Source organism: Coenobita brevimanus, unplaced genomic scaffold (genome assembly GCF_032717465.1).
Source record: "Coenobita brevimanus isolate Jiangsu-jjx unplaced genomic scaffold, ASM3271746v2 jjx.HiC_scaffold_658, whole genome shotgun sequence".
NCBI classification, from domain to species: Eukaryota; Metazoa; Arthropoda; class Malacostraca; order Decapoda; family Coenobitidae; genus Coenobita; species Coenobita brevimanus.
The window spans coordinates 28,945-41,971 of record NW_027645056.1 but is presented as its reverse complement, the minus strand read 5'-3'; the positions used below and the strand labels follow the sequence as shown (position 1 = coordinate 41,971).

At 39.9% G+C, this 13,027-nt stretch overlaps 1 protein-coding gene across 1 annotated transcript; it reads right to left on the bottom strand.

Moving 5' to 3' along the window:
* Positions 1–11,964: 11,964 nt before the first annotated feature.
* Positions 11,965–12,752, bottom strand: LOC145390316 (protein FAM200B-like; the record flags this gene model as incomplete). Its single annotated transcript, XM_080265285.1, has 2 exons — positions 12,473–12,752; positions 11,965–12,095 (listed from the first exon to the last, which is right to left on the bottom strand). Coding segments are annotated over exons 1-2 (411 nt in total), but the record flags the coding sequence as incomplete, so codon positions are not given.
* Positions 12,753–13,027: the final 275 nt, after the last annotated feature.

The following is a 13,027-nucleotide window of genomic DNA, read 5'->3' as shown; positions in this document are numbered from 1 at the left end:
CGCAGCAACAACTTCTCTCTACAGTTGACATCGGGTTCTTTCAACAAGGGACGTCAACTACACCCTCCGGATGACGTAGTGTTCACTTTTCATATATCGGTGTGTCTATCTGCAAGTGACATCGACTTCTACCTATACATGACGTCTCCTTCTCTCGAGGCGGGAAGTCATCTCTCACTCTTGACTTCGATTTCTTGCAAAGTGACGCCAGTTTTAAATGAAGGTTACATAGACTTCTCTACGCTAGTAACGTTAACAGTTCTCTGGAGGCGGTGTGACCTTCTTTCTGAGAGGAAAGTCGACTTGCTTCTGTAGGTGACATGCTACGTAGAAATCTGTCTGAAGCTAATATTAACATATCAAAACAGGGACACATTATTCAATACTTTGTGGTTAGTTCTACTTCTCTCTCTTTCATTAACAAGTTTCTCTCTCTCTCTCTCTCTCTCAATACAAGCTTCATTTTTGCAAGTGACATGATCTTTACCACTAACACTGACTTGCCTTCCATTGGATGAGATGGCAAATTCTTGTGTTCAGTGTCAAAGTCTCTATATTAAGAGGTGTCATCGTCTTGTAGCGGCAGATGGCATCCACTTCTGTTTACAGGTGACGTCGAACTCTTTCTGCAGGTGACGGGAAATCTATTTGCAGGTGACCTCGACATATCACGGCAGGGGAAATGGACGACAAAATATCCTGGTGATGTTGCCTTACTTCATTTCTTTTACTTTTAGTCTCTCCCTCTCTTTGTCTCTGTCTTTGACTCTGTCTCTGTCTGTCTGTCTGTCTGTCTGTCTCTCTGTGTCTGTCTCTATCTGTCTATCTGTCTGTCTGTCTGTATGTCTGTCTCTGTCTGTCTCTCTGACTGTCTGTCTCTGTCTGTCTGTCTGTCTCTCTCTCTCTCTCTCTCTCTCTCAGTATCGACTTATATTTCTTTGCAGGTGACATAATCTTTACCGCTCACATCGAATTGTCTTCCGTTGCAAGTGACGGCAAATTCTGGTCTCCAATTGCCAAAATCTAAGTCATCTGAGGTGGCATCGCCTTGTAATCGCAGATGGCCTCCGCTTCTGTGTGTAGGTTACGTCGAGTACTCTTAACAAGTGACTTCTATTTCTCTCTGCTGGTCGCATATGATATCGACCTCTCGTTGCAGGTGATGTGGAGTTGTCTCTACAAATACAGCATCATAGGCTTCTTCCTGCAGGTGACTTCGACTTCTCTCTGCAGGTGACATCTCATTTTATCTGAAAGTGAAGTCGACTTTTGTCTGCCTCCTCACTACAAGTGACACCAGCTTCTCTCTGCAGGTGATGCTGACTATTCTCTGCAGGTGATGCTGACTATTCTCTGCAGGTGATGCTGACTATTCTCTGCAGGTGATGCTGACTATTCTCTGCAGGTGATGCTGACTATTCTCTGCAGGTGATGCTGACTATTCTCTGCAGGTGATGCCGCTGACTATTCTCTGCAGGTGATGCTGCTGACTATTCTCTGCAGGTGATGCTGCTGACTATTCTCTGCAGGTGATGCTGACTATTCTCTGCGGGTGATGCTGTCTATTCTCTGCAGGTGATGCTGACCATTCTCTGCAGGTGATGCTGACTATCCTCTCCTGATGCTGCTGACTATTCTTTGCTGATGCTGCTGACTATTCTTTGCTGATGCTGCTGACAATTCTCTCCTGACGCTGCTGCCTATTCTCTGCTGATGATGTTGACTACTCTTTGCAGGTGACGCCGACTACTCTCTGCAGGTGACGCCGATTATGTTATTCTCTGCAGGTGACGCTGACTATTCTCTGCAGGTGACGCCGACTACTCTCTGCAGGTGACGCCGAATAGGCTAGTCTCTGCAGGTGACGCCGACTACTCTCTGAAGGTGACGCCGACTACTCTCTGCAGGTGACGCCGACTATTCTCTGCAGGTGACGCCGACTAGTCTCTGCAGGTGACGCCGACTACTCTCTGCAGGTGACGCCGATTATGTTATTCTCTGCAGGTGACGCTGACTATTCTCTGCAGGTGACGCCGACTACTCTCTGCAGGTGACGCCGAATAGGCTAGTCTCTGCAGGTGACGCCGACTACTCTCTGAAGGTGACGCCGACTACTCTCTGCAGGTGACGCCGACTATTCTCTGCAGGTGACGCCGACTAGTCTCTGCAGGTGACGCCGAATAGGCTAGTCTCTGCAGGTGACGCCGCCTACTCTCTGAAGGTGACGCCGACTACTCTCTGCAGGTGATGCTGACCACTCTGCGCAGGTGTCGTCAAATTATCTCTACAGGTGACGTCATCATCTTTCTGCGGGAAACGTCAACTTCTTTTTAGGGGGATCACTCTAATGATCAACATCATCATCATCACTATTGTCATCATCACTATTAGTATCACTGTTACTACTACTGCAACTTGTTATACAACTAGGCTACTGCTTCTTCTGTTACTATTATTATTATTATTATTATTATTATTATTGTTTGTGATGTTGTTGTTGTTCTTCTTCTTTTTCTTCTTATTATTATTGTTATTATCATTCTAATTATTATTATTGTTACTATTATTATTATTATTTTCATTATTATTATTATTATTATTATTATTATTATAATTATTATTATTGTTATTGTTATTATTATTATTATTATTTATTATTATTATTATTATTATTATTATTATTATTATTATTATTGTTGTTGTTATTTTTGTTATTATTATTATTATTATTATAATTATTATTTTTACTATTGTTATTATTATTCTAATTATTATTATGATTATTATTATTATTATCTTTATTATTATTATTATTATTATTTTTATTAGCTGAGAAGAGACGTGCATATGAAATGTGGCTGCAGAGGAAGGATGAGATGTCATATGAAAGATATAAGGAGAAGAGGAATAGAGCGAGAAGGGCTGTGCGTGATGCTAAAGTGGCAGCAGATGAGAGGTGGGGTAGGCGGCTGACAGAGAATTTTCAGCAGAATAAGAAAATGTTTTGGAAGGAGGTGAAAAGGGTGCGAAAGGGAGAGTCTGGGAAGGAAGAACGAGTAAAATCAGAGGATGGAAGGATGTTAATTGAGATGGATGCAGTAAGGAAGAGATGGGCAGAGTATTTTGAAAGATTGTTAAATGTAGAGGAGGAAAGGGTGGCTGAGATTGTGGCGGATGGAAGGGTGCAAGGAATAAATGTGTTGGGAGAGTTGAATGATTCTTTGATCACGAAGGAGGAAGTGGAGAAGGCAGTAAAGGAGATGAAAACAGGGAAAGCTGCAGGTATGGATGGGTGTGCTGTGGAATGCCTGAAGGGTGGTGGAGTGACTATTGTTGACTGGTTAGTAAGAGTGTTGAATGTGTGCTTTGAGAAAGGTATGGTGCCAATTGACTGGGCAAGTGCTTGTGTGGTCCCGTTGTATAAAGGCAAGGGTGATAAGTATGAATGTACTAGCTTTAGGGGTATAAGTCTGTTGAGTGTTGTAGGTAAGGTGTATGGTAGAGTGTTAATTATGAGAGTTAGAGAGGGTACAGAGGGAGTGATTAGTGATGAGCAGTGGGGCTTTAGGAGAGGGAGGGGATGCGTTGATCAGGTGTTTGCTGTGAGACAAGTGTGTGAAAAGTATTTAGCGAAAGGCAAGGATGTGTTTTGGGCATTTATGGATTTAGAGAAAGCGTATGATAGAATTGATAGGGAGGCTTTGTGGACTGTTTTAAGATTGTATGGACTTGATGGTAGGTTACTAAAAGGGGTGAAAAGTTTTTATGTAAATAGTAGAGCGTGTGTAAGAGTGGGAAATGCTGTGAGTGATTGGTTTCCCGTGAGAGTGGGGCTGCGACAGGGATGTGTGATGTCGCCTTGGTTGTTTAATATTTACATGGATGGTGTTGTAAGGGAGGTGAATGCAAGAGTTTTAGGTGGTCTGAGTCTGGTAAATGTTGATGGAGGAGAGTGGAATCTGAAGCAGCTGCTGTTTGCAGATGATACTGCACTGGTGACTGATTCAGAGGAGAGATTGAGACAGTTGGTAGAGGAGTTTGGAAGGGTGTGTGAAAGGAGGAAATTGAAAGTAAAGGAGAATAAGAGTAAAGTGATGAAGTGTACGAGGTTGATAGATGGTAGGGGGGATAAATATAGTTTTGAATGGTGAGTTGCTTGAGGTAGATTGTTTTAAATTACTAGGGTCACATGTTGCTGTGGATGGAAGAATAGATGCAGAAGTGAAGTTTAGAATAAATGAAGTAGGAAAGGTGCTGGGAGGAATGAAAAAGTGTTTAAATGTCGTTCGCTTAGAATGGATGTAAAGAGAAGGCTGTATGAGGGTGTTGTGGTACCGACTGCATTATATGGGGCTGAAACATGGAATATGGGTGTAGCAGAGAGGAAAAGTTTGAATGTAATGGAGATGAGATGTCTGAGGAGTATGTGTGGAGTGACGCGTATGGATCGGGTGCGAAATGATGAAGTGCGAAGGAGAACTGGAGTTGTTCGGGAGATGGCTGGCAGAGTTGAGCAGAGGGTGTTGCAATGGTTTGGGCATATGGAGAGAATGGATAATGAGCGATTGGTGAAAAAGATAACTAGATCTGATGTGAGAGGTGTAAGGCTGAGAGGAAGACCACGAATAGGATGGATGGACAGTGTGAAGAGAGCGCTGGATGCGAGAGGGATGTCTGTTGAGCAAGGAAAAGTGGCTGTGCGTGACAGAAATAAATGGAGAGAAATTGTGAATGAATAAGTGATGACGCAGCCCTGAGGGGATATTCTCCCGCATTTGGTCTGATCAGCTAGTCAGGTCAGGTGCGGGTAAGGGGATGGGTCTGTTATGATGTGGCAGGGGTAAACCAGTTCTGCTGTCGGGCCCTGCTGCGGATGTCACTGATTGCATTGCCCAGTTGACCCTTGTGCGGTGTGGTGCGGTGAGGATCTGTCCGTTCTCCCCTTTGGGGCTAAGATGCGAATGAATGTGTTTGAATGGATGAGTAAATGGAGAGTGAGTCATCCTGTCTCGGCTACCTCCCTTTCCTTGGGGGAAGCAGCCTAGGTATATAGATAGATAGAGATTTTTATTATCATTATTATTATCATTATTATTATTAGTAGTATTAGTATTAGTATTATTATTTTTATTATTATTATTATTATTGTTATTGTTATTATTATTATTATTATTTATTATTATTATTATTATTATTAGTATTAGTATTATTATTTTTATTATTATTATTATTATTGTTATTGTTATTATTATTATTATTATTTATTATTATTATTATTATTATTATTATTATTATTGTTGTTATTTTTGTTATCATTATTATTATTGTTATTGTTATTGTTATTATTATTATTATTATTTAGAACAATAATGGCCCCCAGTCCCGTGCAGCCCTTAAATGGGCAGGGGGTGCTAAGAATCTCACGGTTGCCTCAGTTACAATCTAATTCCTTTGTCAATGCAAAAAATACAATTAAAATTGGTAACTGGAATGTGAGAACGCTAAATCATGACGGTAAAATCGATGAGTTAGTGAAGGTTTTTCAAAATTACGGACTTGATATTTGTGCTCTGACAGAAACTAGATTAACTGGAGTCGATAAGTTGGATTTGGAGGATGGTATACGTTTATTGATATCTGGCCGACAGGACGGAATGCATTATCAGGGAGTAGGATTGTTGCTGGGTTGTAAAGCAAATAAGGCTTTGTGTGAGTGGGATCCTATAGATGAGCGATTGTTATACGCACGGTTTAAATCAAATCATGGCAACATCAGTCTGTTTGTGTGTTATGCACCTACTAATGATGCACTCGATGAAAGGAAAGACACATTTTATGAAAAGTTGCAAGAAGGAGTAGGAAGGGTACCTAGACATGATGTTTTGATCTGCGTTGGAGACTTTAATGCAGTAATGGGCTGTTCAAATGAGGGATTTGAGGCATGTATGGGTAAGATGGGAGTTGGTAGTAGGATGAGTGAAAACGGAGTGAGGTTTGGAAGCTTCTGTCTAGCAAATGACTTAGTCATCGGGGGCACACTCTTTCAGCATTGCAATATACACAAGACAACTTGGGTGTCGCCGTGTGGAAAATATAAAAATCAGATTGATCACATCGCTATCAGTAGGAGGCATAGAAGTTCTCTGCTAGATGTTCATGTTAAACGGGGAGCGGATATTGGTAGTGACCATCGACTCAGCATTGCAAAAATAAGGTTTAAACTTAAAAATCAGAAGAAGGAAAAATCTGGTGTTGGTAGATACGATATTGTTAAGCTTAGAAGAGAAGGAGAAGAAAAGGAGGAATTCAGATTAGAATGCAGAAATAGGTTTTTGGTGTTGGAAACGTTGGAAGAGGGGGAGAGAAGTGTAGATGAGATGTGGGAGGATGTGAACAAAGTTTCTGCATGAGACTGCTGAATGTACGATTGGAAGGAGACATAGATTCAGGAGAAAGAAATGGATATCAGAGGAAACGTGGGATATGATAAAAAAGAGAGGTGAGGCTAAATTGAGGAGTGAGATGCAATGCGTTGATGAACGAGAGATTGAATTAGCAAGAGCTGCGTACTGGAGTTTGAATTCAGAAGTAAGAAGGTTAGCTAGGAGAGATAAAAGAAGATGTGTGGATGAAAAGGTTGCAGAGACTGAAATCCTAATAAACAAAAATGATGGACAGAGTCAAAGAATAGCATATGAATCGATTAGAGAACTGAGTGGTAATGCAGGTAAACGCAAGGAAATACCAATTAGAGACAGGGAAGGAAATTTATTGACCAAAGATGGAGATATTAAAAATAGATGGAAAGAGCATTTTGAGACAGTTCTTAATAGACCAATACCACCAGAAGAGGATATACCGTCTGCTCAGGAAGATTTAAATATAGAAACAGGAGAGTTGAGGCTTGCAGAAGTGGAGAAAGCAGTAAAACAGTTAAAGAATAATAAGGCACCAGGGGAGGATGGTTTATTTCCGGAAATGTTTAAAGTGGAGGGGGATAGATTAATAATGATCTTGACCAAGCTATTCAATAAGATATGGGTGACGGGGTTACTACCATCAGTTTGGAAGAATGGTGTAATTGTTAAAGTTCCGAAGAAAGGAGACCTGAGTGAATGTGGTAATTGGAGGGGAATCTCTTTGTCACCGATAGCTTTGAAAGTTTTCAGTAGAGTGTTGTTAAATAGGTTGGAGCCGGTGGTTGAGGGTATTCTGAGGGATGAACAGGCTGGTTTTAGAAAGGGACGTGGTTGCAATGATCAGATCTTTATAGTTAGGCATTTGATGCAGCAAGTTAATGAAATGAGAGTACCGTTAAGTCTTTGTTTTGTTGATTTTGAAAAGGCTTTTGATAGTGTTTCGAGAGAGTCTATGGGGAAGATCATGAGACATTATGGAATACCAGAGGAGTTTGTGAGGGTCATTATGAACATGCATGAGGACACATTTTGTAAAGTGATGGTTGATGGTTGTCTGAGTGATTCGTTTGAAGTCAAGTCCGGAGTAATTCAAGGTGGTGTTCTATCGCCTTTACTATTTATATTGGTCATTGATTACATTATGAAACGTGTTGGAACAGAAACCGGTGCAGGTATACTTTGGGGAGAGAACAGGAAACTTTTGGATTCAGATTATGCAGATGATATAGTTTTGATTTGTGATGGGCCAGAAGAGATGCAGAGAGTGTTGGACTGTTTGGTGAGTGAAGGTCGCAAGGTGGGTTTGGTTATTAATTGTGGAAAAACTGAAATAATCAATATGAATATGGAAAATGCGCAGGAATGTGTAATTGGAGGTATGGTTGTAAAGCAAGTTGATAGGTTTAAATATTTAGGTACTTATTTAGCCAAGGATGGTTCTTTGAACTTTGAATTCGAGGAAAGGTTAAAGAAGGCTAATCAGGCAATGGGAATGCTTAAAAATATTTGGAATAATAACAATTTCTCTGTGCATACAAAAATCAAACTTTATAAGGTAATGGTTAGGAGTATCTTAATTTATGGACACGAGTCTTGGTACAGCACAGTGACTATGGAAAATAAATTCTTGGTGTTTGAAAGTAAAGCACTTAGAAGAATATTAGGAGTTAAGTGGTGGGAAAGGATACCAAATAGTAGAATTAGAGAAATAACGGGAGTGCAGCCGATCGATGAATATGTTAGATTCTCACGATGGAAGTGGCTAGGACATGTGTATAGGAGACAGGGAATAGTACGAGGTACACCAGGGTGGGTGGCACTTGGTAGGAGAGGTAGAGGAAGGCCAAAAGAGACGTGGGTGAGGACAATGAGACGGGAAGCTGGAGATGAGTGTTGGGGAGATCTTGAGGAGTTAGCACAAGATAGGATGTGGTGGTGTGAGTTCATCGAGGCCCTATGCATCCCCGAGGGTGCCACAGGAAATGACTGATTGATTGATTGATTATATTTCATAATTATTATTATTGTTGTTGTTTTTATTATTATTATTATTAATATTATTATTATTGTTTTTATTATTATCATTTTTATTATTATTATTATTATTTTTTTTTAATATGATGATGCTGATTATTATTATTATTATTATTATTAATTTTATTATTATTACTATTAATATTATTATTGTTATTATTATCTTTATTATGATTATTATTATTAAAATTTTTTATTATTATTATTAATATTTTCATTATTATTTTAGTTACTATTATGATTATCATTATTGTTGTTATTAATATTATTACTATTTTTATTATTATTATTATTTTTTTATTATTATTATTGTTGTTTTTATTATTGTTGTCATAATTATTTTTATTAATTTTATAATATTAATAATAATAATTATTATTATTATCATTATTGTTATTATTATTATTATTATTATTATTATTATTATTAATCATTATTAGTATAATTATTATTATTATTATTATTATTATTATTATTCCTCTTATTATTATTATTGTTATTATTATTATAAATATTATTATTTAAATTATTTTTATTATTATTTTATTATTATTAGTGTTATTATTAATATCATCATTATTGTTGTTACTCACATTACTATTATTCTTATTATCATTTTTATTATTATTATTATTATTATTATTATTATTTTTATTATTATTATTGTTATTATTATTATTGTTATTATTATTATTATTAATTTTATTATTATTATTATTATTATTATTATTATTATTGTTATTATTAGAAGAGTGAGAGAAGAGTTCTGGACAAATGTAGAAGTGTGCATGGAAAAGTTTGGAAGGAATGAGAGAGTGTTTTTGATTGGTGATATGAATGGTAAAGTTGGGAATGTGAAGGTGGATGGAATAGTTGGTGAGTGGGGTGTGCCTGCTGAGATAGATGAGAATGGGAGTGCGTTAGTGGACATTTGTGCTGGGAGGGGGTTGGTGATAGCCAATACCCTCTTCAGGCATAAAATGATTCACAGGTATACATGGCGAGTGATGAGAAGGGTGGGTGGTGAACTGAATGAAAGGAAGGCAATGATTGATTATGTGTGTGTGGATTAAAGGATGCGAAGATGTGTAATGGATGCAAGAGTTTATAGAGGTTGGGGGAGTGGACTTTCTGACCACTACTTGGTGGTGGCCAGAATTAGAATTCAAGTAAGATGGAGGAATAGAAGAAGGGAAAGACGAGAGGAAGGAGTAGTTGCAAGGAGAGTGGAAAGGTTACAAGAGGATGAGAAAATGGCAGAGTATAAGAGAGAAGTGGAGGAACAATTGGGCAAATATGAATTGGAGCAGATGGGAGACGTGGAAGGTGTGTGTAGAATATTTACAGAAGAAATATGTGCAGCATGTGATGTGGTGTGTGGAAGGAAGAGAAGACGGAGGGGGGTGCAAGGAACAGCGTGGTGGACTGAAGAGGTGAAACAGGCTGTGGCACAAAAGAAGAAAGCATACAATGAATGGATGAGAAATAGGGGCGTGGAAGAGGTTGAGAGGCGGAAGAGAGAGTTATATGTAGAAAGGATGAGAGAGGTGAAAAGATTAGTAAGAGAGAGTAAGAAGAGAGTGGATGAGGAATTTGGAAGGAATTTGAGTGTAAAGTGGAGGGACTGTAAGAAAATGTTCTGGAAAGAGGTGAAAAGAGTAAGACAGGGTGGAAGTGAAGTTAGCAGGGGAGTGAAAGATAAAAATGGTAGATTACTAGTGGAGAAGGGAGAAAAAGTGAGCAGATGGAGAGAACACTTTAAGGAATTGTTGAACGTAGAGGATGGAAGTAATGCGAGTATAAGTGGCTGGGGAATAGCTGGGAGAAGGAGGGAGGTGAGAAGACAGGAAGAAATCAGTAGGATAGAAGTTGTGGAAGCAATGAAGAAAGTTAAATCGGGGAAAGCCCCAGGAATTGATGGAGTGTGTGGTGAAATGCTGAAGCATGGGGGAGAGATAGTTGTAGAATGGATGTGGAAGATGTGCAGATTGGCCTGGAAGGAAGGTAGAGTCCCGGAGGATTGGAAGTCAGGTATAATTATTCCCTTGTACAAAGGAAAAGGGGAAAAAGAAGTGTGTGGTAACCATAAGGGCATTTGTCTTCTTAGTATAATAGGAAAAGTGTATGGTAGGATACTTATTGACAGAGTTAGAGAAAGAACAGATAAATTAGTTGGAGAAAAACAGGGAGGCTTTAGGAAGGGAAGAGGCTGTGTAGATCAGATATTCATTCTCAGATCTTTAGTGGAAAAGTTTCTAGAGAAGGAAAAGAAGTTGTATGCGGCATTCATGGATTTGGAGAAAGCATATGACAGGGTGGATAGACAAGGATTGTGGAAAGTGTTAAGAATATATGGAGTAGATGGAAAGTTGTTGAATGCTGTGAAGAGTATGTACGATGGTGCGAAGGCTGCAGTGCGTGTGGATGGTGAGCTAAGTGAATTTTTCTCTTTGAAGGTTGGGTTGAAACAGGGATGTGTCATGTCTCCATGGTTGTTCAATCTGTACATGGATGGGGTAATAAAAGAGGTGCAGGTAGGGTAGTGGATGTTGGAGTGGCCAAGGTGAGAGAGGATAGTGTTTGGAAACTCCCTGTACTGTTGTCTGCTGATGATACTGTGTTGTTGAGTGAAGACGAAGGAGAGCTGCAAGGCTTGGTGGATGAGTTTGGGAGAGTGTGTAAGAAACGGAATCTAAAGGTGAATGTAGGGAAGAGTAAAGTGATGGTCTTTGAGAGAGGTGAAGTCAGTGAATGTACAGCGAGGTTGGATGGTGAGGAATTGGAAAATGTGAGTACGTTTAAGTACTTGGGTAGTGTGATGAGTAAGGATGGAGGTTTGGAGGGTGAAGCGCTTGAAAGGGTACAGCAGGGAAGAAAGGTTGCTGGTTCCTTGAAAGCAGTGATAAGAAACAGGGAAGTGAGCATGGAAGTGAAAAAGTTACTACATGACAGTATTGTGATACCAACTCTAACGTACGGAAGTGAAGCCTGGACGTTGTTGGAAGGACACAAGTCAAGAGTGAGAGCAGTGGAAATGAGTTGTTTAAGAGGAGCCTGTGGAGTCACATGGAGAGACAGGCTGACGAATGAGGATATAAAGGAGCGTTGTGGTGTTGATGTGGATGTGATAGGAAGCGTTATGAGGAACACACTGAGGTGGTTTGGCCATGTGGAGAGGATGGAGGGTGAAAGACTGACGAAGAGAGTGTATGTGAGTGAGGTGGAGGGGGAAAGAGGGAGGGGGAGGCCGAGGATGAGATGGAGGGATGGGGTGGAGAGGTATATGAGAGAGGGGGGTGTGAGCTGGGAGCAGGGGAGTGAAATGGCGGGGGACAGGGCGACTTGGAGGCGATTTGTTTGTGGCCACCCCAAACGGGATTGAGGCGTCTGGCAATAGATAGATAGATAGATAGTAAAATTGGTCTGTTTGAATTCCTTATAGTGGTTTCAGTCTTAAACACGTATTCTCGTCGGTTAATGAGGTTACTTTCTTACTAATTTAAAGAGATACTTGACACTGCTTCTTAGCTACCAGATCTTGAATGCGTGGTCGATTGCCAGAGGCTGCACAACGTAAGACCCCTTCAACGTTCAGCCGGTGTCTGTACTTGGTCTTGACGGCAACCAGCATGGAAAATGCAGCTTCACAAAGATACGTGGAACCAAACATTGTCAGAATCCGAAGAGACTGATGTGAGATCAGAAGGTAAACAGAAAGGTATTTGACCCAGAACGTCACAAGATCCAGTTCTTTGAAGTCTTCCTCAGCTCAAGAGTTGAACTTTACCTCAAGAAACTTCTCTTGCACTTCATCCGAAACATCAGCTACTTCACATTGAAATGGGTTCCTGATGAATTTCCAGGCTTCACGCTTCTCATCTATATCTGGGAAGTATTTGATGAATTCTCCTTTCAAGTCAGTCAAATGAGTGATTATTATTATTATTATTATTTTTTTAACTCAGAATCAAGGTAACTGCGAATGAGAGCAAAATTCAAGTTACTAAAACTGGCTGTACTTCCATCCTGAAATCGATATATCCAGAGGTCTAGTTTGGCCATGAAGGCTCGAATGGTGTCGTGGTGCATGATGATGTTGATGTTTTTCCCTTGTAGTTTAAGGTTGATTGCATTCAGTGCTTCGATGATGTCCACCAAGTAAGCTAGAGATAACAGAAAGCCTTCAGACTGGAATTTGTCATGGAGATCTGCCTTCTGCTGTGAATCTAGAAATATTGCTACTCCTCCTCGTAGTTCATAAAGCCGTCCAAGCATGTTTGGTATTTCTTTCATAATCATCCCGATATTAGTCAAGCCCTTGTTAAGAAAATTACAAATATAATTAGAGAAATTCTTACTTTTCCCCCCGGGCTCGCGCCCCCCCTGGAGTTTACTCACGCCCCCCTAGGGGGACGCTCCCCCAGGTTAAGAACCTCTGCTCTAAGCAAATATAAACCATCTTGTGTCAGCTGGAACAGAGCACAAGAGTTATTCCCAGCATGAGGGAATCGAAACACAAATCCAGTAACATTTCTCCCTAAAAGACCAGGGCCCGTATTCTGGTCGGTTAAGGA